Source organism: Scophthalmus maximus, chromosome 5 (genome assembly GCF_022379125.1).
Source record: "Scophthalmus maximus strain ysfricsl-2021 chromosome 5, ASM2237912v1, whole genome shotgun sequence".
Lineage (NCBI taxonomy): Eukaryota > Metazoa > Chordata > Actinopteri > Pleuronectiformes > Scophthalmidae > Scophthalmus > Scophthalmus maximus.
In genome coordinates this window covers 19,839,608-19,866,254 of record NC_061519.1, presented here as the reverse complement: position 1 = coordinate 19,866,254, position 26,647 = coordinate 19,839,608, and the positions used below count along the sequence as shown (strand labels likewise).

Here is a 26,647-nt window from a genome sequence, read left to right as displayed (position 1 = left end):
TTCTTTCGCTGGTGGCAAAATCTGTGAAATTCTGCTCCTCTCTCGCTTTGAAATTCTATTCTCACCTCCGCCAAGGAGGTTACGTTTTCACCCACGTCTGTTGGTTTGTTGGCTGGTCATTGTTTTTTTTATGTCAGCACGACTACGAGAAATTGACAGAGCGGATTTCATTGGTGCATATCCGGACACGGGCTGATCCAGATATTTATTTTTTCACTTCCTCTTACACAGCGAGAACATTGCGTTATTTACAATTTTCACCAACTGACCAGGTGATAATGCATGGAGCTTTTTTTTTTTTTTTACCTTAAACAACAGATGGTTTGCTGCAACATAGAACCATTTCAGAAGGCTTTGCTGGAAACCGGATGGAAAAGAGCAGGGGATAGGATTTGCCATCTCTATCAAAGTTGCTCTCTCATTTTGAGAGAGGCAGTTATTTGCTGGTAGGACAATTCTTCTTAACAACACTAAATCATCTTTATGGGCATTTTTTCTCTCTCTGATATCGAGGTGTTGGTCAAGATTGGATTAAGAGCGAACGTTGCATCGTATAGCCCCAAACAGTCAAAGTCAAATGACGTGTCTGATTGTAATACAGGCTACACACGTCTCCTCCAGTGGGACAACCTCTGAGTGTTTGACGTTTTCGTCCTGTGGCCGTCTGCTGAGCTAGATTCTGTGTGATAGAAGAAACGCGCTTTGAGCCATTAACGCCTTGTATCATGGGGTAGAGGACAAGTAAGGGCTTCCACATATGGGGCTGGAAATATGTGGTATATCTATCAAAAATATTTTCATTTTTCTTTATTTACCAAATTATGAAATTAACTGTAATCTTATAATTTATACGGAAAGCTTAAAAAACATCTTCCCTTTTTTTTTTTTTTAAATGGATCTGCTAATACTTGACCGAATCATCCCTTCACATGGAGTGTTACACAGAGAGCGACAGCATATGAAACTGTGCGGACATAAAAAGGACCCAATAAACATTAATGGTGGGGGTGATTTTTTGTCCATAGAAAAACTGTGCACAGTCACATTCATTAAGCACGCACAGACTGAATTTCTCTGAGCAGTACGCACGGCCTCCCGGGGCGCTGCGGTGGCTCAGCTGGCATGTCATCCTCTTTTGTTTCTCCCAATTATTTTTTGTCTCTTTCCGTGTGAACTACGAGATGAAGGTAAAACTACAAAGGTCTGCAGCCTGTGATCAGTGGTGCTCATGCACACAGCTCTGAAAGGCAGCAGATCCCACTGGCAGTGATCATATTAGTGAGCAAAGAGTCAATGCCACTGTGTCAGCATGCGTTAAGGGACTCGTTTAACAACTCTGTTCGTTGAGGGGCTTGTCCCCACGTTAGCGCTCCTCCTGCCATGCAGCCTCAGTCAGCATCCTCGGTCTTAGTGCGTCATCTGGCCCTAACATTTAGGATATCTGCACCAGTGATGACGCGGCCAGTGAATCAAACTTCCAGCTTCAGTGCATTTTGGACGTGTTTTGGCCATAAATAAATAGTGTGTGAAAATGTACACACTGCCTTTCTTTTTTGACAGTGGAAGTTTTCGCGGTGTATTAAAATGCAACAATGCCAGCCGTCGAGTACTAGATTCTGAATTTTAAGAAAAGCATCTTTTTAATTTTATTGCCAGGACCTGAGATGTGAGGCAGAGCATTTCCTGGAGAAACTGATGATTTGTTTGCATGTTCTGCATGAGAGGACACGAGATAAATTCAATTTTGAGTGTGAATATTCTTTTTTCATGGGGGATGATAAGACGAGACGAGCCAGGTCCCCTGAGAACATTTTTGCCCCGGTGCTGGCACACAGGTTTCTACAGTGATGGTGGTTGGTCTGGGAGTGTGTGTGTGTGGGGGCTGCGCATCTAGAGCACAGATGGTTTGTCAAAAGATAGCCATTTTCTTAGCAGGGCTGTCATCATTTTTGAGTGGGCCTTGGCACTGTTGTCCTAAAGTATTTCAGTGAGAAAATACAGCTGATGAATTCTGAAGTGATGCCACCATATGGACATTTTCCTGCAATTTTACTATTCAGAATAGAGTAATATTTATGTATTTATCACATTTCTATTTACTACAGAAGAAAAGACATACACATTTTCTTTTCCACTCTATTGATATAATCGCTACTGGATATTAAATTGCATCATTGCTGGGCAATAACAACTGACCGACAGAAACAAAAAACTGTTTATATATGAGTTGATGGACATGACTAAGCACACTGCCATCTAGTGATGCCACCTATTTTTATACTTGGCGAAATAAATACAATTACTGAAGAAAAAAAACAAAAACAGGATGGACATGATATCCTCACTGCACCAGAATATCACTACTGGCAAATAGCAAGCAAAGCCAAAGTTTGAAAATGAGCATATACATATAGAGTAATTTTAAAATCAGAATTGAGGCACAGATTGAAATCGAGACCAGAACATCTGCTGACGTCAACACATCTCTATAAAATGTGAGCACATGTAATGCACGACTCCATACTCGATTTTAGATATCAGTGTCGGCATACTCATCTTGTACATTTCGGTTGTAAAAAAAAAAAAATGCTTATCATTGCTTCAGCGCTGCCTCGAAGGGAAGATAAAAGCTCATTATTTTATTTCTACTTACAGTAAATGAGCACATTAAGACTCTGCTGTTTATTTTCTTTCCATTACATGTAAATGAGAGGCACTGGGAGATGAATGGACTCATAGAGGCACAAACCGTTTTCTGGCCTGACTTAAGTTCACAGATCCCTCATATACTGATGGCTAACTTTAACCTCTGCGTTCACAGCGCCACTATTTACTTTAGTTTCTGGATGCAGTCAATGGTCTGCAGGAAGCATTGGTCCAGAACGAGGGAATACCTCTGAGGAGAAGGATGGAGAAAGGAGTCATTCAAACCTGGAATGACAAATAGGTGAGGCTGTTTACGTATGCTGTGTTTACTTAAGTTTGTGTTTGGTTTGGTGGGTTATTGGGCAATTTGGAATAAATCTACACCTTTCTGCGTAATACAGCTGCACAAAACAATATCAAAATTGTTTGGTGAAGTGTAATTTATTTGAAAGTGATGACACTCTCTGATGACTGAAGTCAGCAGTTGTTGTGTAAATCTATAACGCCATTGACTTTTTTACCTGCAATTAAAGTTGGATTTATGTTGAACACCAATATGTCTTAATGTAATCCCAGAGAGCTGACTGTTTTTGGCCTTGTTCCTATCAAGCATCACATGTTCCAAATAAAAGCTTCAGAAAAACGTTGGAAATGATTCTGCATGCATCACGAACACTGACTTCATTTGTCTATGAAGTTGTGTTATGATAGCTATAAAAGAAAAAAACAAGGAAACAAAAATTTATCGAGTGAAACATTTTCCCTGGAATTGGATGCAGTTAGGGACCATGACAAGTATTTGCTCCATCAACAGCCTTTCTGATGCACACTGCTGCATTTGATATATATTTGGCAAACCTGCAGGGTACGTAGTCATGAAGCTTATGTTATCTTATCTGTTCCCCCAGTGACACATCTCACTCCTCCACATTAAAGGGTGCCTCACCTTCTATCCAGGAGGTATTCAACACAAGCTGCTTTTTGTTACTCTGAGCACAAAGGTTTTCTTCATCATGTCCAAATGCTGATATTTTTGTCTTGTGGCACTTTCTCGCTCAGTCCAATGGGGACCTGCCAATCTCCCACAGGGTACTGGAAGAAATAGTGCGGTATTTGAAGTAGCACACTAACTCAGCCATGGTTTTAAATTAAGCGTGATGTGGGGGGAGAGGAAGGGGGTTCTGCTGCAATCCTTTTGGCTACATCGGAAGAATTTAACTCGGATGTTAGGATGAATGTTAGGATGAATGTAAGGGCCACTCCCACCAGGCTACTCTTATCCAGACAACCTTTGAATTATGAGATTAAGATCACACAGTCTACATACAGTACAGTATGTGTGACATGCTCTGGGGAACATGGACGACTGCTGCAACAGTTTGTGCAGCTTGAGTCCGAATTAATTTTCAACCACTATTCCCACACAGCTGGTCTCAAGTCAGAAGTGATTAACACTAATATTTAAAAGGAATATTGAAGCTTTTTTGGGAATTTAACTGAGGTGTTTACTATTTGGATTGGCTTGTGGCACATTCATATACAACCATCTGGAGCCAAAAAAACTAAAAACTCTCCGAAGGTTACAGCCATGAAGGCAAACAATATTTAAAACATCTGGTGAAGATTTGGTTCGCTTTCCATTGATTAAACTGGACGCCTCATTGGCAAACAAAAATACATTGCTGCTCTTTAGACCTGCAATGCACTTAAAGTTGCCAGCAAAGCAAAATACATGTACATTGATTTAATAAAATGTGACAGTGACATTTATAGAACAGCAAGCAGACAAAATAGGGAACCATGGGAAGACGTCCTATCAGCATCAAACAGTCCTGCAATCAGTAAGAACACTAGTCCGATGCAATAAGGGTTAAGATGAAAACGGTTACTCATGGTACTCCATTGGTGAAACCAAAGTCACCCGAATGCACAATGGAAGCGTCACCGACTGTCGTCGAGGGTTTGAATGTCGAAAAAAGGGAGATCTGTGTGATGTCTGCGTGGCGGAGGAGGAGAGACGCTGTCCTACAGGCTGCTGTTTGACAAATGTGACAGGAGAAGGTAGGGCTCAGCTGGACGTGAGGTTGAGCAGGGACCAGCCAGTTCCCCTGGTTAGTGTCTCCACTCTGCTGTCACAGAGCCTGCAGGGAAAAAAAATGCTTGACTGGTCTCATCACGTCACTGCAGAGCTACAGGTCATGGTGGAGAGTGCTCTTTAGCGATGCCCTCAGCGCCTCCCTTATCTCCATCCGAGTGACCAGCCATGACACAACACGGAGCAACTTGAGCATTTCTATGCGGTCCAAACATGACTGTTAGAAAGGGCTGTTGTCCGCTGGTGGTGTGTATGTGCACACGCCGATCAGCTTGGTGTTTGTCTATGGACAGCTCCTTTTGTTTGTTGCATCCTGCCATCCTAGCGCTGAGGGACACTGCTCACAGAGGAATTGATGAGTCAGATCATTACAAAAATATATGATTTTTTAATTCAATAAGATGTGCTTGACCACCCTGCTGCAATTGAGCCTTGCAATAGAAGTTCGATCATTGCTGCTTGCACCATCCTTATAATTTGAATCTAATTTTGTCCTCCCAAGCTGCTGCTCCAGGATCACTGTCACGCGTCACTCCTCCAAACACCTCTGGTTCATCTGGATGGTGACTGTACAAATGGACTAACGTGGGAAAAGATCAATAGTAACCGCCTTATCTTTCAAAACGGCTTATTGGGACATTATTACAGTAACTGTGTTAAGAGATTTACAAGTTATATTTTAGTTACTTTGAAATTACGTACATTTTAGCACCGCAAATTATGTTCTAATACTAACTCCAACCCGAAGGCTTGAACGGGTAAAATAAATAAATAAATTCAACTCTTATGACTACAACCCTGCAATGTTCAGAGGGTGTTTATGGCCTTGAAATAAACACGTACAATGGAGTACAAATGAACACCTGTAGTAGTGACAGTATAAACCTTGAGAGTGAAAGAAGGTGGGGGAATAGCCTACAGTATATATATTACCTTTTCTATAGGAAGTTCACCAGCTCAAAGGGTCTGTCCGTCTCCACACAGAGGATTTTTACATTCACTGAGTCCGCTGACGTCCGCTGAACATTGTGGACATTTTGAAGAACCTGGACCCCTGAGAACAAAAGAAGACAACATTAATACATTATGTTTGCAGTTAATTCATTCACAACTTCGTAAATGAGTAAGTAGAAACTTCATGTATAACAATATATCAGGAAAGGTATACAGTAAATCGAGTATCTTTATGTCCACTTACTTGAATATTACGCTACTTTTCACATTAGGCAGCACCAGTTTATGACCAAATGTAGAAAGTGAACTGGGAAAAAGACAGACAGTCGTATAGTTAGACATCTCAGCAGAATACACGGACAGAGCTTTGAGGCACCAAACAAAATCAATAACCTGAAAAAAGTCTGCAATGAGCCACAGTCAATTATTAACCCTCATTTTGCCAGACAAGGTGTCTCACAACTCTGTCCTACTGCAACAAGTAGCAGAAGAACGATCATCGGTGGCTAAATCCATAAAAGTGAAGGAACAATATTCAGCCTCAGATTATGATTTGGAATGATTACCACAAGCACACGTACCCTGAAGATGTCATTCCCTTGTTAATGTCTCCCTCTTCAGGGGAAAAACCTGAACTGCCAATTGAATTGAGGCCGGGCTGTCTTTCCACGCCTTCTTCTTCCTGCAACAGTTGTCAACACAAATTCAATGTCTAGCCAGATTTTTAAGACAATCCTTCTGAGGGAATGACAGAGGATCTGTTCAAATACATTTCAGGGTGACTTGCTAATTTGTAAAATATGATACACTTTGCTTTTTTTCTTTTCACCTTGGTAGAGAACTGCTGGATTTCCTCCTCTAGTTCTTTGATCTTCGCCTCTTTCTCAGCGACTCTCTGCTTGAGCTTGTGGATGAGGGGGTTGTGCTCCGCTGGCTCGCCGCTCACCTGCTGCCTGTGGCTGGGCTGGATCTCTCTGCTCCGATCTGTCTGCTGTTGGCTGAGTCGACTCAGCACCTCCTGCATCTGGGTCTGCTGCTTCTGCCAGAGGGACATGAGACAACAGGCAGGTTCAGGTCACAGGGATCACAGAAGAACCTTCTCTCTGCATGCCGGGACTTTTTCTAACATGTACATTTAATGTTAAATTTCTCAATATTTATTATCATTTGGTATGTGGAACAAAAACTGAATTGTGTTGTTAATACACCAATCAATGCATAAAGCATCCCATGCCCTTTGTGTAGCATTTACCTCTACAAATCATCACCTAGGCTTTGACTGTTCTTTATTTAATTATTCAACCCTACACAATTTATGAACTACATTTGTTACCATTGTTACTTAGAAACCATAACTTTCTGCTATTTGAATGCTTGTCTTGTCCATGATTATTTGGGCTCATGGAAACCTGTAAAATCCTTCAAAATAAAGGTCATACTGTACTTCGGTTGATCTAAAAACAAGGTTATTTTCTAGCTAAAAAGATAGGGTTTTTTTTATGTGCAAATGTCCTGCTGGGACAAAAATGTCTATCTTATCTTACTAATTTAAAATGGAGTCAAACATGCCCTATAAGCCTCACAACAGCAACTGTGAAATTAAGATACACGAAAATGTGTGATATAATATACAAATGTCACTGTATATATTTATTTTTTTCTTACCAGCAAAGCATCCACAAACTCGTCATCATGTTTACTCTTCTCCAGCAGGGTGGAAATTTGGTCCTTCAGAGTTTTAATTTCGGCAGTCAGATATTTGTTCCTGGCTCTGGAGGCGTCTAGCTTTTTCTTTACATCCTCGTTGTCTTTCCGGAGGCTCTCATATTCCACAGAGATCTTCTACACAGTTGTGGGGAGAAAGAGAGAGAGAGAGCAGGGCATTAATGCATTAACAAATTATAATTTTAATTACTTATACACAGCGTACACACCTCGAACGCCTCCCTCTTTTCCTTTTCGATGGTGCGGATGTAGCTGAGGTTTCTGTCTTGAGTAGGGGTTTTCAGAAGGACGCCTGTGCCCAGAAACTCTTCCTCTTCACTTAGGACACTTGGCTGTCTCCGCTGAGTTGACCGGTTCAGCTGCTGCTCAAGGTCCCGCACCTGTTGCACAATGTCCAATTTTGTTATTTATCATTTTGTATGTCTGCTATAGAGCTGTTGAGATATGCTGATATTAAAGGTAGCCATTTTTTAAAAATAAGGATAATTGATACTGTGTAAATAACACTCATGATAATTTTGTGTATCAAAAATCAATTCAGCACCTCTTAAATCTTCTTAGGAATCATAACGGGGAAATTGGCCTATATATCTATGATCTTGTGTGTCTACGTAACCCCAGTAAGTATTTGGATTTAAATTGTAGTATTTTGGAATAATTGTAGCATCATTATTTTTCCTTAATTTACATAAAACACATAATTAACAAAGTAAAACAAAAGACATATGATATCATTATGAATAATAATACTATTGATATCAATTTTATTATAATCTTTCAAACTTTCTATAGATATTGTGATAGTATCGTGAATTCTTTGAGGCATGATAATTGTTTAGTATAAATCCGATATCACGACAGCCCAAGGCAGCAATCATTTATTAGCATTGTATAAACTAACTATGTAACATATGTAATTTCTATCTTACCCTTGTCTGAAGAGCCAGAATCTGTTGAGAGCGACCTCTAAAGCTCCCTGGGCAGTTGATTAATTGCTGAAGGTTGACCTCCTCTCCAACCTCACTGATCAAAACCTGCAACAGCAGTGGCAGAAATCTTTTTAATACAGATGTCAACTAAAAATGAATCAAATAAAAAAGAATACATGACTTAAAGCAGGAAAAAAACTCCTACCCTCTGAGCTACTTTCAACTCCTGTTTGAGGGATTGAACCTGATTGCGATATTCAGCCACTTTCAGCTGGGCAGCGGCTAGTTTGTCCTGCAGCGATTTCACCGCTGGATTTTCCTGCTTTTGTGATCAAACATGATTGAGAATGAGTTGCCAGAATTACAGTTGGAAAGAAATAAAATATCCTCTTGTTCAATTTTCACTAAACAACTTTAATAATTACCTACCTCACAGTCTTCAAGTAACCTCTTACTCCGTGATCTGGTATCGTCTGTTTGCCCGGACGGAGAGAGCACCAACGCAGACTGCAGCTGCAGAAACGACAATTACTCATTCATTTATTTGATATGTAATAAATTATATCATCCTACAAATAACAGGTTGAAAAACTATGGTTTAAAAACATATCGCTTAAAATGAACTATACACATTAATTAACTCCCATTCAACAAATCAAATGTAAAAAAAAAGGGTTACCTCTTTCTCAAGCTCTTTGATTCTGTTGCTGTTTTGCTTTGACTTAGTCTTTTCCCGCTCAAATTCAGCAGTTAGCTCTCTGTTCTTCTTGGACAGCTCGATAATCTTCGTGGCTGCCACGTCCCCAGCCAATCCTGATGTGCCTGAACGGAGGAGTGGATGTTGAAGAAGTGGTGACGCGTCTCTTACATCACTGTGGTTATGGTTATCGTATCTATATACCTGCTAAGGCCAGTCGCTCTTCCTCTATTTTCTTCTTGAGGTGTTTATATTCAAAATCCTTTTCTCCCAGAAGTTTGAAGAGCCGACCATTTTCATCTTTCAGCTCTCTCAACTGATCGAGCAAATTCTGATTGTCTTTCTGCAGGACTCTGTAGGAGGGCGAGTTAAGAACATGGTTATTCTAAATTGTCACCAGATATTATTTATGTTGAAGATTACAATTCCCAACCTTGAGTAATACTTCCTATTTATATTATTTAGCTACTAATAAAGCAACAGAGGGATCCATGCTGCTGCCGAGGTAAACAACTTTTGTAAAAGATTGAATTCTGCCGTTGTGAGACTCACCTGTCGCTTGCTGTCAGATGGTCTGCCTGAAGGCCTTGTTTCAATAGATCCAAATCACCCTGTGTAACACCGACATGCACCTTGTCTTGTTCTTTTTCCTTTTTCCTCTCCAATTTTCTTTTCTCCTGCTGTTTCTGCAGCGCTTGGAACTGAAGCCGCAGGTCACTCAGCTCATCATCTTGCTCCATGGTCTATGACGTGTATGGTGTGGAGAAAATAAAGGTGCTAAATTACAGGGAAATCATTTATAAAACTGAACATTTTGTCATTTCAACAATGGATATGTAGGCTGTCGTTACAGTTTATCAATTTTGGCTGAATGGAAAAACCATTACATTCACTGGTTTTGCCATCACTCACAAATTGTGCTCGTCCTTCTGGGTGGCGGTCTCGTTCTGGTTTCGTATTTTCAAATGTGGTCAAGTAACTCAGTGTCTCGCTGTCTGTTTCAAATTCAAATGGGATTGGGAGCGGATTCACTACCTGTTATGTGCCATGGCATCACAGATCACAAACAGTGTGTGTGTGTGTGTGTGTGTGTTTTCTCCTTTGATCATTGCATCAACGGGGATGAAACACACATGCACACGCACGCGCACAAGTTAGCAGCCTTTTTTTCTCATCAACTCAAGGATCTGTTTTTACTGATCCCTTTACTGAGCAAAATGACACGGAGACTTGACTTGAAAGACCTCTTAGGAAATATCAGTAATTGCTCGGTAACGTGCCAAACTAACTTATAAGGGTGACTGTGAATATAATTAGAAATACTCCCTGGGCTACTCTGAGCCAACAGCTCCTAACTTAGTTAAGGTTGTATGAAGACAAAACAGCTCACCTGTCATGTATCCAAGTGCAGCCCCCTGTAAACAACTCAGGCGCTTATCTGCGTTGCATCATAGTCTGTGTTGCAGCTTTGCCATTGATTGCGTCGCTCCTGTATCCATGGCAACGACCCACCAAAGACCAAGATGTCGCGGGTGACGGTTTCCCACCCGAGGTGATTGAAGACCCGCCCCTGCTCTGTGTCTGATTGGTCGCACTCGTTGACCTTCGTTGGTTGGTCCCAGAGACAGTCGCGACAGCGGAAGTCCAAAATGCTGACTTCAGATAGTTCCCGGAAGTTCTTGGCGCGCAATTCGAATCAATTATTCAGATCGACAGAACTGCGATTTTGTGGTAATTAGTAGTCAATAAATGTATCGATTTACCATATAGCAGACCGACATGCCTATGTAGTTAGTCAATACGTTACGTACGTTTAAGTAAAAAGTAATTCATGATTTAATTATTTAATGTGCATGTTAATTTGATTCAGAAGTGCTGATAATGATGATTATTTAAACGTCTTAAGTGCTACACTGAGTTTGAAAAGAATCGTGGAATCTGAAATCCTAAATTCAATGTGTTCTGAAAACTTTAGAGCAGCAGTGTCAATGGCAGTTGCATAATACTTCTTTCTACTTAGGTCTTTATAGTGAGTAATACTCGTTATCATTGGAATTGTGGAGCCACAGTGACACAGCTTTTTACAGCATTTGCTCAGCACACAGGGAAGTATTTCAAAAGCATTACACATTAACATATCAGTTACAGAGAACAGGGCAGTTTTATTAGATGGCAGTGGACGACTTTTGTTCAAATATGTAATGGTTTCATTGTGTGGAATGTATTTGGACACCTACTGGCGCACAGGGAAATGATTTTTTCCAATGTTTCAATATAGCAGGAGGTAAAAGTAAGAAACTTACATTAGAATCATTCGTTATACTTGCAAAATCATTTGGCAGTTTATTGACAAACTATTTGGGCTTGTGTTAAATCCTACAATCAAGAACGTTGTCAAGATCAGTTTTCAGAAAACTCATGGTCCTGTTGAATTCCAATTCAAAATGAAAGGTGTGTTTCTTGTACCGTATATGTAGTGTGTACAATGTTATACTGTGTAGTACAAAAGCCCAAACCAGTCAGAACATATTTACAGTAACTGACATCTGCAAAAAAGATTTCTTCCACCTAAAACATTTCCAGATTATGTCCCTTTCTTTCCCAAACTGTTACGGAGACTCTCATCCACGACTTTACCACATCCCCTCATTACTATTGCAATGTTTCTCTGCAGTTTATCCACACTAAAGTTAAAGACACTTCAGTATGTCCAAAATTCAGCTGCGACAGTCCACTGACCCACATGGTCCTGGGAGCACATCACCATCAACAATTGCACTGGCTCCCAGTTAAACACTGCATTCAGTTTAAGTTCCTCTCCTTGTGTACAATAGCCTCCATGGCTTAGCAACTCCCTTTCCAGTCTTACTCATACCCTGCACACCTACATGATCACTGCGCTCCTCTGATGTGCATCTACTCCTCACTCCCCCTCCAGGCCCCGCACCATGGGTGACAGGGCCGTACCTCTGTAACGGTCTCCCCTATAGGGTCTGGCCCACTGCACGCGTTTCTTCTTTTAAGGTGGATTCAAAAACGTGCCTGATAAGTTTGTCTTTCCCTGGTGCTACATGAAGGGTGAACTTTATTTTATTGTCCTTTTTGCTTTCCTACCTTCAGAAGCAAATGGATGTCTTTTTTGTTTGATTCGTCAAGTTCCACTGGGTGTTTTGAAAGGCACTATTAATATCATTTTTAAATTACAAGAGTGGACACTTTTATTTCAAGAAAAAAATAAAGAAACAAATACTCAAAAATAATGTATTTTCACACAACATCCCAAACTCAACTTGTGTATAACTTAACAAGGCATCTAATTAAAGATATCACACAATAGTCTACATGATATATAGGTTACTGCACAGCCTGTATGTTAAGGTGTCAGTACGTTTATGTGTGTCATGAGGGTTTTTGAAATACTGAACCCCTCTGAATAACATGATAGAAATCTGAAAGAGATGTGTGGCCTTTACAATCAATTTGTATAAAACCCACTGAATGAAGATCACACATTTTTATATCTGCTGGAGACATTTATGGTTTTGGTTAAGAAACATGGCTTACTTTCTTCAATTTCCATGTCCTTATTTTGAAAAAAAAAATTTATGGAATGATGCTATTCCATATTGTATGAAATGGCATCATTCCATACTATTGTACTCTAAAGGTGATTATAATGTGAGAGCTCAGGCCTTGTTTGGAAGGAAACTATAATAATAATAAATTTCATTTATTTAAAAAAAAGAGGTCAGCTAAGGTACTGTTATTTTTGTTTTGCAAAACATCCCTAAATGTGATCATACAAGAATACAGCAAAGACAAAGGTAAAAATGGTCAGGCAACCTCCCATTGTAGGTTATCTTTTAATCTAGTCTTAGTCTGCTCATACTGTTTTTAAGTATGCTACATTTTTTTTCAAACTTTCACACTTTCACTCGCTCACCATTCAAATGGGAGGCAACAAATTCCACACAAATCAAACCAGCTGGGTTTAGATCTGCAAACACAGAGTACAGACTCTCTGATGTACTATGTAGAAGAAAGGAAGTGAAGTGTAATCAATAAGTTATCTATTTACAGTAGAGCTGAACTCCTGAAAGGGTGCATGCATAAAAAAGTTATGATGCATCTGTGAAAATAAAAAACCTCTATACACCTTAACATGAGGTTATATTAAGGGTCATTAAACTAGGCGGGTTCACTTGTTTTTTGCTGCTTTCTCTTCTCTGGGTTTTACAATGTAATCCCTGTACATTGAATAAAGGACTCCTACAAAGAGAGAAACAGAGGGATACCTTAATTGACACACATTATATACATTTAAATGCAGATAAGACTTTAAAATTAAAGTAAAATGCTACTAGGTTACAAGCTGACACCATGTAGCTGAGATTTAATCAGAGAGGTGAGGCTCCAGGCTACGTACCAATCGTCATGGATCCAACCACAAAGCCTTGGGCAGCTACACGCATGTGGATCAGGTGCAGTGACATTTTTGTGTCTCCCCGACTCCTCATCTTCATCAGTCTGTACCCAACGATCGCAAGGAATCCAGCAATGCCTGCAAGGAGCGGAAAAAAAAGAGGAATCAGCGAATTTACATCTATGATTCTTTAAAGACACAACACAGTGTTGTTGTTAAATGCAAACATATGATGTAATCATGAGGGTAAAGATGTACTCACCCACTGGGACAAATGGATTCTCCCTTGCTTTTCGCATGAGTTTGGACTCATTTTCATCATAGGAAGACATCCTGTCTAAAAACACAAGGATCGTTTCATATTATTTAAAGTTGGGTGTTGTTCTCCAAAAAACAACACCACCATGCTAGTTCTTTCAGCTGGGATTGAATCTTCATAAACCACAGTTGTGGATCATCTCACAGCTTTAATCTAATAAACAGTGATCAATACTGATGAGGTTTGTAACTCGCTGTTCTGAGCTCGTGTTACAACATGGGCTGCTCAGAGGTTACACACGAAGGGCAGAGGGGGGACACGTCCGTCTAATAGGCCTGAATAACTGCAGCACAATGTAAACTCATCAGTCATTGTACCGTTGTGATGAGAAAAGAAAAACTTTACAATCAATTTGAAGTGGCTTGAATTTCCGATCAGAGGACATGTTGTAGAAAATGAGCGAAAATAAAACAATCCAGAGAGGGGACGGCGTATGTAACTGCTGGTAAATCCTCCATTACGACGAAGACCTTTGTGGGCTTGATTCTCACCTGGTTAAGGAGCGTGTCGCTGTAAAAAATGACCTGTAAAGAAATCGTCCCGAGTGTGGTTTCGTTTGAATGAGTCTTGGAAGTCACAGATCGCACGTCGCAGCTACAGGAAGTAACGAGCCGGCTCCGTGATGTAACCGTCGTCGCACGCATGTGTGACGTCATTAGGGAAGGTCACGAGTGCGTTGCGTTCACACACTCCCAGAAAAAAAAAAGCCAAATACTTACACGAGCCGGAAAATGCTGTTGTTTAAAATGAGTTTAAATTAAACAGGATTGTCAGATACACATCGAGGTGAAAACCTTTAATCTAGGCGAATACCTAGAATAGTACATGACAAAACTAAAAATAAACATCGAGGCCAGGGTTACGTCGTTCAACACAGAAACAATCTCTGACGGTAGATTTCTTAGCCGTATAAGAAGTATTCAGAAGGCTAATATAACGATGCCATGGGTTGACAGTGGTGACGGAGACATATGTTTAGAATGGGATAACAAAATATTACTCCGGTGTGCATAATGTAGCACGCTGTTGTCATACAGTCGCCAACAGTTTGATGGTATTAGTAAATCCGAGGTATCATTAACGCGGCATCAGTTGTACCGCCCCTTCCTTAAAATCAAAGACAAGTGGAATGAATGTTAGAGAAAACTCCCATATCAATATCCTCGTCGTGTTACAGTTTCACCTCTAAATAATGAATACATTCCCGTCCTGGAAGCGAGGGAAACTAACAACTATTTAATTGTCAGTGTGAAACAACCCAGATACTTTCATGTAGGGTGTATGTACTGCATGACCACTCTCTTCGCGCTATGTCCGAACTCTGTATTTCGACATACTTACTGTAAAATGTCAGCACGATTTACCGGTATCTAAACGCAGGCGGAAGTAGGTGGAGGGGAATAATCTTGTTTTGACGTACTTATCTCTGAGAAGACGTAACAGTGGGCTTGTGTCACGGGGGCTCCTGCCACCGACTCAGATGTATTAAATACTATAGTTATTATAAAGATGATGCATTATTGCATTGATAATATATTTCATTGGATAAACAATGACAACAACTGCTGTCATTTTATTTATGATTGATACAGCGTTGTTATCGTGAACCCACAGACAGTGGATTAAGGTCATAAACTGAAATAAGAATTGAATGGGTACCTCTAATATATTGTTGACTTAGAGAGTATAGAGTAAATTATATTAATGTTATTGTCCTGAGTAAGAATAATTTGGTCCGTAACATATGGCAATACAAACACTTTACTTCATATTTTGAACTATTTACTATAAACACAACTCCCACTCTATTCTGTCTATAATTTACAATCATCATCTACATGTCTAACCAAATATCAAAGAGCTGTTTAATTCAATACAACTATTCAATAAACCTTGTTTAAACAAAACTTACGAAGTTTAACAGTATATACGAAGGAAACGCTGCTTTTTGCATGAGCTATTTTCCAATGAAATGTTTAAACCAGAAGGTGGCGCTATATGCCAAAGGACAAACAGGGAGCTAACATACAAATATGCAGTGTGGACTTTGGAAATTTGGTAACTCTTTTGAAAATCATGTTCAAATATATTTTTTCATCCTTTGCTACTCTTCAAAAGATCAACATAAACAAGATAGAGTGGTGAATTCAGTAATCCTAATTCTAATGTGGTTACTTTGTTTCATATTCTTTATTAAATTTCAGTATGCAGGATTTTGAGTTTGTGTACATCCATTTGTAATTTTCATACTGTTCTTGAATGAAAGAATGCACAATGGAAACATCAAAAGTTACCAAGTTATTGTGTTTGTCCTGAGACTTTCCTGGTACTGCACACTGAGGCAAATTACGGACAGGTTTGTTGACATTGGCAAAAAAAGTTATTTCTAATTTACTTTCCCTTCAGTTACCCCTTAAAACCCACCTGTTCTCCTATGCATATCCCTGAAATGATATTTTATTAAATTATTTCCCTTACTGGATAAACCTTTAACATATCAAAGGTTCAATGGCTCAATGACCTTTGTCATGAAAATTAATTAGTACGGTTTGCTTATATACAATAAATAAGTTATTGCCACATTCAAATAACCAATCCAACAGTTATACGGGTCAGGGTTATACAGTGGGAGATATGGGGGCTGGTGTGTTCCATTTAATATAATGAATGATAACATAAATTACTGCTCAATTTCCATATGGGGTAAATTGATGTGTAAAAAAAAAATTGTGTTATCCACGACTGCTACAAAGGTTGTTGACCCTAGCCTACCGGATTTACTGAGAATCTGTTTGTATCCTTAACTACACAACAACCCTGTATCATTTGAGCAGTGGTGGGGTATTTTCACCACAAAACAAAAGGATCAAGATGCTGACTGTTTTTTTTGGTTTTTTTTACGGAGAACAGGGTCTTTGTCTATGCTGACATCCTCTGCACAACAATTATACATGAAGTTGTTTATTCATGATAATGTCCCGTTTTCACTGTTTGATCATGCACTTCCCGGAAACCTGAAACTAACCACACACCAAGGGAAGAGCCAAATGTCCCTTTATAATGCAGTATGTGGAGTCAAACTCCAAATTCCGAAGTGATTGCAACAAGAATCAGTCATGGGACTGCTGCTGCCTATCCTTCTTGGTTTTCTTGCCTCTCTGATTGGAGGTCTGTACCTTCTTGGGGTGTTTCGACAGCGCCAACCAGGAGAACCCCCTTTGGATAAGGGGCTCATCCCTTGGCTGGGTCATGTCTTGGAGTTTCGCAGGAACACACTGAAATTCCTAGACAGGATGAAGCAAAAACACGGAGATGTGTTCACCGTACAGCTGGGAGGTTTTTATATCACTTTCCTTCAGGATCCTCTGTCGTTTGGAGCATTTATTAAGGAGAGTCGAGAAAAACTAGACTTCGGCAAGTTTGCTAAACATCTGGTGCACAGAGTGTTTGGTTATTTGGCAGAAGAAAGTGAACTTCATAGCCTCCAGATGTTAAGCAACAAGCATCTCAAGGGGGATGGCCTGAAGGTAATGACTCAAGCTATGATGGGAAATTTGCAGAATCTGATGTTGCACAGTACTGGCTCAGATGAAGACCAAAGCGCCTGGATAGAAACTGGACTGTTTATGTACAGCTACAATATTCTTTTTAGGGCTGGCTACTTATCTCTGTATGGCAATGCACCACCCAAGTTCGAGGGAAGTGAGGACAAAGCCAAAAAGAAAGACAGAGATGAATCGGAAGCCTTATTTAAAGAGTTTCGTAAATATGACCAACTCTTCCCTAACCTGGCTTATGGGGTCCTCTCTCCAAGGGAAAGGTCGGAAGCACAGAGGCTAATGGAATTATTCTGGAACTCTCTGTCGGTGCAGAAGATGAAGATCAAGGACAACATCAGTGGCTGGGTGTGGGACATGCAGCAGGTCAGAGAGGAAAAGGGTATGGACGAGTCAATGATAAACAAGTTCATGTTTGTGCTTCTTTGGGCCTCTCAGGGCAACACAGGGCCCGCTGCATTCTGGCTACTCCTCTTCCTCATGAAAAACCCAGAGGCTATGAGAGCAGTAAAGGAAGAGGTAGATAGGGTTCTGAAGGAATCAGGGCAGAAAGTCCAACGTGGTGGCCCTTTAGTCGACCTGACCCATGAAATGCTGTTGAAAACACCTATCCTGGACAGTGCTCTGGAAGAAACCCTCCGACTCACTGCTGCGCCCCTCCTCACCAGAGCCGTGCTCCAGGATTTGACCCTCAAGATGGCGGATGGGCGTGAATATATCATTCGCAAAGGTGACAGAATGGCAATGTTCCCTTACAGTGCCGTTCACATTGATCCAGATATCCACCCTGACCCACATTCATTCAAATATGACCGCTTTCTGAATCCAGACATGAGCAAGAAAACTGATTTTTACAAGGAAGGGAAGAAGGTGAAGTATTACAACATGCCCTGGGGAGCTGGGGTCTCCATGTGTCCTGGACGTTTCTTTGCCACCAATGAGATGAAACAGTTTGTTTTCCTCAAGTTGGCCTACTTTGAGATTGAGCTGAAGAATCCTGATGAGAAGATACCTGAAATTGACTTCAGACGATTGGGCTTTGGATCCATGCAGCCTGACAGAGACATTGACTTTCGATACAGACTCAGATTTTAAACTAAATCATAATTTTTACTTCTCTGACAAAAACTTTTCTGATTTTCCTTAAGCTTTCATTTGCCAATTATATTTTTAGAAAATATCAGATTCCATAATCAAGTGTTTTTCTTTCATTTTGTTTAAAATTAATGTTTTTATGTATTTTATAATATTTGATGGAATAAGTAATTACTCATATAAATGATAGTCAATTCTAAATAAGAATTACTATTATAAATGATGTGACTGCTTCTGCTTTTACACTTGGAGAGAGGTTGACATTACTTGTTACAACTTATTATGCCTAGAGTTATCTTTAATATCCTCTGCCCCACCTACAATAAAGAGCGTCACTGAACCCATGTCGAAGAACTGATAAGAAAATCTAAGTTTTTCATAATCAATAAAGTTATCTTTCCAAAAAACTGTACCTGTAACCCTTTTTCCAAACTGTAGTTTTTGCATTTACTTGAAAAAAACAAACATTTAAAAAAACACATTGATGATGCCAGGGCCGTCTCATTTAATTAGAGTGGAGTAGAAACAAAGTATAATCTCCTTGGTGCAACATCTGAACTTTATTATTTACTGTATAGTCATTGTTCAAAGTCTATGTAAGGCATTGAATGTTAACTCAGCATCTATCAGCACACTATCAGCCTTGTCTATAATTCTACTGAACTGGCTGCCCAGTTCACTTAAAACATTTACATTGGGAAGGTTACAATTATATCCTATATATTTTTACTGTAACACAGTTACAGTTTAAGACGCAATTAAACCATTTCTGAAACAGTTTCAGTATTTGAGCTTCAAACCCTCACATCTTTCTAATTTAAAAAAATAAGCTGTTATGATCATTCCTTAAGTCTTTATATCATTTATCTAACCATATCAATCATTAAAAAAATCGTTATAATATAAAATATAATATTTAATATAAAATATAATATAAGATATAATATTTCACAATTAATTTTTTTCTGTTTCAAGTCCAGAACATTCAGATTTCTATTGCTGATTTGATGCAAAGTTGGATAAAACTTGACGTACTGCAAAGACATTTCATAGAGAAGTGTACTGAAGTCATATTGTCATGTCATGTTCTCACATTAACTTGGTGAAACTAGAAAATATTTAGCTTTTCTGTTCCACTATCAGTTGTGAAAACTTCTCAATAAATGCTTTAAAATCACTTTGAATGAGTGCTGATATAAGCTTTGAAGCATATATATATATATATATATATATATATATATATATATACACACACTGTATATATAGACCTATTTCAATGACATATGAATTATTTAACAGGATTTTCTAGAGAAAGTTTGTGTTACACTTCACCATGGCAAATGTCAAAACCATTATAATGAATTGTGAAATGTTAACCTTTGCCAGTATATCTCTATAATCCACATTCCTTAGTTCTTATAATCAAATGATCTCCTCTGAATCACTCTGATCATCATCATTTCTGAATTCCATCTTCCTGATCCTCAGTCTACCTTTGGTTTCCAGGCGTATCATTCGTCTTCTTACTTTTGGAGCTTGGCTTCATCTTTATAGTTGTTTCCGCTTGTCCTATTTCTATTATGTGGTCATCCTCATCTCTGATGCAGTAATCGCCCTCCTGACTGATCACGGGAAGCTAAGGATAAATGTCCTTAAACTTCACCTCTTTCTCATAACGTGGGGGTTTCTTTACTAGATCCGTATGTGAGAAAGTTGCATTGATTTCTGTTACCTTTCTATCTTTTGCTATTTCTCCTGTACCTCTATCTCTTATCTTTTGCAGCTTTTATCAGTTTCTGTCCCTCATTTTAAAACAACTGGAGAATGTCGAGCTCTATTTTGTCACGGGTGAGCAAGAACTGGAGAGATGGTTGAAAAAAACAAAAAAAACAAAAGGATATTTAACAATAAAAGAAAACAGACTTACAACATCTCTAATAAACAAGAACAAAATACAACTGAAGGTGTCCACGACATGTAGCAAAAAAAGGTAATCAAAATACTGGAGCCAGGGGGGAAAAGCACAGAAACAGACCGGGGAAAAATGAAGAAACAGACCAGGGGAAATAGGAGGAACAGACCGGAAAAGACGACCAGGAAGACAACAGGAACAGACGTCTCAGGACAGACTGGGGAAACAAAACAGACGACCCAACACAGACAAAGGGAAGCACAGAGACTAAATACACACAAGGTGAGCGGGGCAAATAGAACACAGGTGAGACACATTAGGAACAGGTGCAGACAATCACAGGGGCAGGAGACACAGGAAAAACAAGACACCAGAAACAAGATACAGGAAAGGAAATGAATGAACACGTGGGAAGGGATTTCAGAACAAAACAGGAAAACCAAAACACGGAATCATGACACAGGGGCCGGAGACACGGGCAAAGCAAAAAGGAACCGACAAAAGACCGGGAAACAGGAAGTGCAAAACTAACTCAAAATAAAACAGGAAATGAAAACACGAGATCATGACATATTTGTATCTTTCTCTGCGTTTTCCCCCTTTTTCCCCCTCCTTTTTGTTCACCTTATAGGTGGACACAAGCACTTGCATTGTTTTAATTTCATCTGGGTTAAGAGTACCTTCCACTGGCCATGGTTGTTCAATGTCAGGCCAACGCTTGTGCCATTTTCCCGATAACTTTTTGATACCATTAACTAAACTACACAACAGGAGTAATTACTTTCGCAATTTTAGTGTCCTCTTTCGGCATTGTACCGACCCTTCTATGTTCATTCTTTCATTAATCGTCTACCGCTTTATCCATTCACGGGTCGCAGGGGGTCGCTAACATTGGGCGAGAGGCGGGGTTCACCACATACAGAGACGGACAACCATTCACTCTCACATTCACAATTTATAGTCTCCAATGAACCCAACCCCATTCTGCATGTCTTTGGACTGTGGGAGAGAGCCAGGGGAGAACATGCAAACTCCACACAGAAAGGCCCTGGAATGAACCGGGATTCAAACCCAGAACCTTCTTGCTGTGAGGCGAAGGTGCTAACCACTACACCACCGTGCAGCCCTTCAATCAAGAAGGTGGCGCTATATGGCAAGGGACAAACAGGTAGCTAACGTACAAATATGCAGTGTAGACTTTGGAAATTTGGTAACTCTTTTGAAAATCATGTTCAAATTTCTAATTTACTTACCTTTCAGTTACCCCTTAAAACCCACCTGTTCTCCTATGCATATCCCTGAAATGATATTTTATTAAATTATTTCCCTTACTGGATAAACCTTTAACATGCCAAAGGTTCAATGGCTCAATGACCTTTGTCATGAAAATGAATTAGTACGGTTTGCTTATATACAATAAATAAGTTATTGCCACATTCAAATAACCAAGCCAACGGTTATATAGGTCAGGGTTATACAGTGGGAGATATAGTTTTACACAAGGGCTGGTGTGTTCCATTTAATATAATGAATGACAACATAAATTACTGCTCAATTTCTATATGGGGTAAATTGATGTGTAAAAAAAAAAATTGTGTTATCCACGACTGCTACAAAGGTTGTTGACCCTAGCCACAAAACTAACCACACACAATGGGTGGAGCCAAATGTCCCTTTATAATGCAGTATGTGGAGTCAAACTCCAAATTCCAAAGTGATTGCAACAAGAATCAGTCATGGGACTGCTGCTGCCTATCCTTCTTGGTTTTCTTGCCTCTCTGATTGGAGGTCTGTACCTTCTTGGGGTGTTTCGGCAGCGCCAACCAGGAGAACCCCCTTTGGATAAGGGGCTCATCCCTTGGCTGGGTCATGTCTTGGAGTTTCGCAGGAACACACTGAAATTCCTAGACAGGATGAAGCAAAAGCACGGAGATGTGTTCACCGTACAGCTGGGAGGTTTTTATATCACTTTCCTTCAGGATCCTCTGTCGTTTGGAGCATTTATTAAGGAGAGTCGAGAAAAACTAGACTTCGGCAAGTTTGCTAAACATCTGGTGCACAGAGTGTTTGGTTATGTGGCAGAAGAAAGTGAACATCATACCCTCCAGATGTCTAGCAACAAGCATCTCAAGGGGGATGGCCTGAAGGTAATGACTCAAGCTATGATGGGAAATTTGCAGAATCTGATGTTGCACAGTACTGGCTCAGATGAAGACCAAAGCACCTGGATAGAAACTGGACTGTTTATGTACAGCTACAATATTCTTTTTAGGGCTGGCTACTTATCTCTGTATGGCAATGCACCACCCAAGTTCGAGGGAAGTGAGGACAAAGCCAAAAAGAAAGACAGAGATGAATCGGAAGCCTTATTTAAAGAGTTTCGTAAATATGACCAACTCTTCCCTAACCTGGCTTATGGGGTCCTCTCTCCAAGGGAAAGGTCGGAAGCACAGAGGCTAATGGAATTATTCTGGAACTCTCTGTCGGTGCAGAAGATGAAGATCAAGGACAACATCAGTGGCTGGGTGTGGGACATGCAGCAGGTCAGAGAGGAAAAGGGTATGGACGAGTCAATGATAAACAAGTACATGTTTGTGCTTCTTTGGGCGTCTCAGGGCAACACAGGGCCCGCTGCATTCTGGCTACTCCTCTTCCTCATGAAAAACCCAGAGGCTATGAGAGCAGTAAAGGAAGAGGTAGATAGGGTTCTGAAGGAATCAGGGCAGAAAGTCCAACGTGGTGGCCCTTTAGTCGACCTGACCCATGAAATGCTGTTGAAAACACCTATCCTGGACAGTGCTCTGGAAGAAACCCTCCGACTCACTGCTGCGCCCCTCCTCACCAGAGCCGTGCTCCAGGATTTGACCCTCAAGATGGCGGATGGGCGTGAATATATCATTCGCAAAGGTGACAGAATGGCAATGTTCCCTTACAGTGCCGTTCACATTGATCCAGAGATCCACCCTGACCCACATTCATTCAAATATGACCGCTTTCTGAATCCAGACATGAGCAAGAAAACTGATTTTTACAAGGAAGGGAAGAAGGTGAAGTATTACAACATGCCCTGGGGAGCTGGGGTCTCCATGTGTCCTGGACGTTTCTTTGCCACCAATGAGATGAAACAGTTTGTTTTCCTCAAGTTGGCCTACTTTGAGATTGAGCTGAAGAATCCTGATGAGAAGATACCTGAAATTGATTTCAGACGATGGGGCTTTGGATCCATGCAGCCTGACAGAGACATTGACTTTCGATACAGATTCAGATTTTAAACCAAATCATAATTTTTACTTCTCTGACAAAAACTTTTCTGATTTTCCTTAAGCTTTCATTTGCCAATTATATTTTTAGAAAATATCAGATTCCATAATCAAGTGTTTTTCTTTCATTTTGTTTAAAATTAATGTTTTTATGTATTTTATAATATTTGATGGAATAAGTAATTACTCATATAAATGATAGTCAATTCTAAATAAGAGTTACTATTATAAATGATGTGACTGCTTCTGCTTTTACACTTGGAGAGTGGTTGACATTACTTGTTACAACTTATTATGCCTAGAGTTATCTTTAACATCCTCTGCTCCACCTACAATAAAGAGCGTCACTGAACCCATTTCGAAGAACTGATAAGAAAATCTAAGTTTTTCATAATCAATAAAGTTAACTTTCGAAAAAACTGTACCTGTGACCCTTTTTCCAAACTGTAGTTTTTGCATTTTCTTGAAAAAAACAAACATTTAAAAAAACACATTGATGATGCCAGGGCCGTCTCATTTAATTAGAGTGGAGTAGAAACAAAGTATAATCTCCTTGGTGCAACATCTGAACTTTATTATTTACTGTATAGTCATTGTTTAAAGTCTATGTAAGGCACTGAATGTTAACTCAGCATCTATCAGCACACTATCAGCCTTGTCTATAATTCTACTGAACTGGCTGCCCAGTTCACGTAAAACATTTACATTGGGAAGGTTACAATTATATCCTATATATTTTACTGTAACACAGTTACAGTTTAAGACGCAATTAAACCATTTCTGAAACATTTTCAGTATTTGAGCTTCAAACCCTCACATCTTTCTAATTTAAAAAAATGAGCTGTTATGATCATTCCTTAAGTCTTTATATCATTTATCTAACCATGTCAATCATTAAAAAAAAATCGTTATAATATAAAATATAATATTTAATATAAAATATAATATAAAATATAATATTTCACAATTAATTTTTTTCTGTGACAAGTCCAGAAGATTCAGATTTCTATTGCTGATTTGATGCAAAGTTGGATAAAACTTGACTTACTGCAAAGACATTTCATAGAGAAGTGTACTGAAGTCATATTGTCATGTCATGTTCTCACATTAACTTGGTGAAACTAGAAAATATTTAGCTTTTCTGTTCCACTAACAGTTGTGAAAACTTCTCAATCAATGCTTTAAAATCACTTACAACTTACAAGAAAAAAATGTGAAGAATGCCTAAAACAACTCTCTCTCTGTTTCTCTCTCTCTCTCTCTCTCTCTCTCTTTCTCTCTCACACACAAACACACACAAAACACAATACAACTGAATGCAAAATATGTAGCCTACATGTCATAATTAATTCACATGAAATTTCATTATTTTGGGTAGTTCTTAACACACAAATAAAAGTGTTCATTTTCCTAATAAGTTTGGATACATTTATTATTTGATTCTATAAAAACAGGATGAAACGTCACGACCACGACTGAGGCTGAGCATGTGTATTTATTTGATATGTACTTTGACTTTTTGACATTTGATTACTATTAGTGATTACATAAATGTTATTATCAAAGAACACAGGTATCAAAAGCCAGACAGATGAAGAAACTGTCTGCCCCTAAGGGATCTTTGCTTTTCATGTATACATAACAAGTTAAGTTTAACCAGGATGTGTATTCAGCTGTACATGTCAAAATTCATACAACTCAAGGCGAAGTAACTGAGCAGTTAGAAATTGTCTCCCATATTGTTGGTGTGTTGTATTTTATTCTTAACAGGAAATTAACTATTGAATAAGTATTGAATAAGTATTGAATAAGCTACTGCTTTATTCACATGAACAGGTAGGTACAGCCTTTCACTGCCCTTTTTTCCATTACGGTGATGTAGATTATCCTGATTAATAATAATACTAGCATAATCTGCAGCTCTTTGCTTTTCATGCATACATAACAATTTAAGTTTAACCCGGATGTGCCTTCAGCTGTTTAAACATTCATACAACTAAAGGCGAAGTAACTGAGCAGTTAGAAATTGTCTCCCATATTGTTGATGTGGTGTATTTTATTATTGAAAGGAAGTTAACTTTGTTGAATTCCAGAACAAAATATGTCCTGTTAATTTGAATGAGTGCTGATATAAGCTTTGAAGCATATATATATATACACACTGTATATATAGACCTATTTCAATGACATATGAATTATTTAACAGGATTTTCTAGAGAAAGTTTGTGTTACACTTCACCATGGCAAATGTCAAAACCATTATAATGAATTGTGAAATGTTAACCTTTGCCAGTATATCTCTATAATCCACATTCCTTAGTTCTTATAATCAAATGATCTCCTCTGAATCACTCTGATCATCATCATTTCTGAATTCCATCTTCCTGATCCTTAGTCTACCTTTCGTTTCCAGGCGTATCATTTTCTTCTTACTTTTGGAGCTTGGCTTCATCTTTATAGCTGTTTCCGCTTGTCCTATTTCTATTATGTGGTCATCCTCATCTCTGATGCAGTAATCGCCCTCCTGACTGATCACTGGAAGCTAAGGATAAATGTCCTTAAACTTTACCTCTTTCTGGTTGGTTCCTGTCCATTCTGTTAACAAAGAGGGGGAGAGTTTACGATTATTTTTCAGATGTCAATTAAAAGTCATTGATTAAAACCAATGCAAAGAGCAAACTAGCAGCTTCGCAGCTAAACCCAAAATCATAAGACAAAGGACAAAAAAAATGTCGTCACCAGTTAGCTAACTTTACGGATATTCATATTGATGTCATGTTATCACTCTGTAAACTTGTTCAACTGTAAGCCATATACAATGTCACTGTTGAATTGGTACTAAAATTGTTGTTTTGCTATGATCACAAATTTAAAAAAAAAAAAGCAGTAAAAATGTAATTCTGGAGAAAAAAAAATCCCTGCTTGTCTGATGCTCATTCGCTACGCAATTATCCCACACAAACACTAACAGCTAAATGATGAAAAGCAAGGTTTTGGAACAGCTAAATCACTCTTAATTCCTGGGTAAATGAATA

The 26,647-nt window shown here is 39.1% G+C and overlaps 4 protein-coding genes across 8 annotated transcripts; 2 read left to right on the top strand and 2 right to left on the bottom strand.

Moving 5' to 3' along the window:
* Window positions 1-2,009: 2,009 nt before the first annotated feature.
* ccdc13 (coiled-coil domain containing 13) lies at window positions 2,010-10,731 on the bottom strand. 5 transcript variants are annotated; one of them, XM_035634652.2, is made up of 14 exons: window positions 10,437-10,731; window positions 9,599-9,789; window positions 9,251-9,399; window positions 9,029-9,171; window positions 8,779-8,862; window positions 8,555-8,671; window positions 8,350-8,454; window positions 7,630-7,800; window positions 7,361-7,534; window positions 6,525-6,734; window positions 6,277-6,377; window positions 5,940-6,002; window positions 5,675-5,795; window positions 2,010-4,787 (listed from the first exon to the last, which is right to left on the bottom strand). In XM_035634652.2, the coding sequence occupies exons 2-13, from the start codon at window positions 9,784-9,786 to the stop codon at window positions 5,699-5,701; spliced, it is 1,602 nt and encodes a 533-aa protein (XP_035490545.1). In that variant the 5' UTR covers window positions 9,787-9,789; window positions 10,437-10,731; the 3' UTR covers window positions 2,010-4,787; window positions 5,675-5,698. The 5 variants fall into 5 exon arrangements, with proteins under 5 accessions (XP_035490545.1, XP_035490546.1, XP_035490544.1 ...); XM_035634653.2 differs by having other exon boundaries at window positions 7,361-7,537; window positions 8,555-8,668; window positions 10,437-10,727; XM_035634651.2 differs by having other exon boundaries at window positions 2,010-5,321; window positions 7,361-7,537; window positions 10,437-10,726.
* A 457-nt stretch (window positions 10,732-11,188) lies between these two features.
* higd1a (HIG1 hypoxia inducible domain family, member 1A) lies at window positions 11,189-14,437 on the bottom strand. The gene is made up of 4 exons (XM_035634654.2): window positions 14,280-14,437; window positions 13,732-13,806; window positions 13,473-13,607; window positions 11,189-13,315 (listed from the first exon to the last, which is right to left on the bottom strand). The coding sequence occupies exons 2-4, from the start codon at window positions 13,799-13,801 to the stop codon at window positions 13,245-13,247; spliced, it is 276 nt and encodes a 91-aa protein (XP_035490547.1). The 5' UTR covers window positions 13,802-13,806; window positions 14,280-14,437; the 3' UTR covers window positions 11,189-13,244.
* Window positions 14,438-16,871: 2,434 nt separating this feature from the next.
* Window positions 16,872-19,617, top strand: LOC118311576 (5-beta-cholestane-3-alpha,7-alpha-diol 12-alpha-hydroxylase-like). Its single transcript, XM_035635584.2, has one exon. It carries the CDS (start codon window positions 16,905-16,907, stop codon window positions 18,438-18,440), a length of 1,536 nt encoding a protein of 511 aa, XP_035491477.1. The 5' UTR covers window positions 16,872-16,904; the 3' UTR covers window positions 18,441-19,617.
* A 2,448-nt stretch (window positions 19,618-22,065) lies between these two features.
* Window positions 22,066-24,036, top strand: LOC118310554 (5-beta-cholestane-3-alpha,7-alpha-diol 12-alpha-hydroxylase). Its single transcript, XM_035633575.2, has one exon. It carries the CDS (start codon window positions 22,089-22,091, stop codon window positions 23,622-23,624), a length of 1,536 nt encoding a protein of 511 aa, XP_035489468.2. The 5' UTR covers window positions 22,066-22,088; the 3' UTR covers window positions 23,625-24,036.
* The last annotated feature ends 2,611 nt before the right edge of the window (window positions 24,037-26,647 follow it).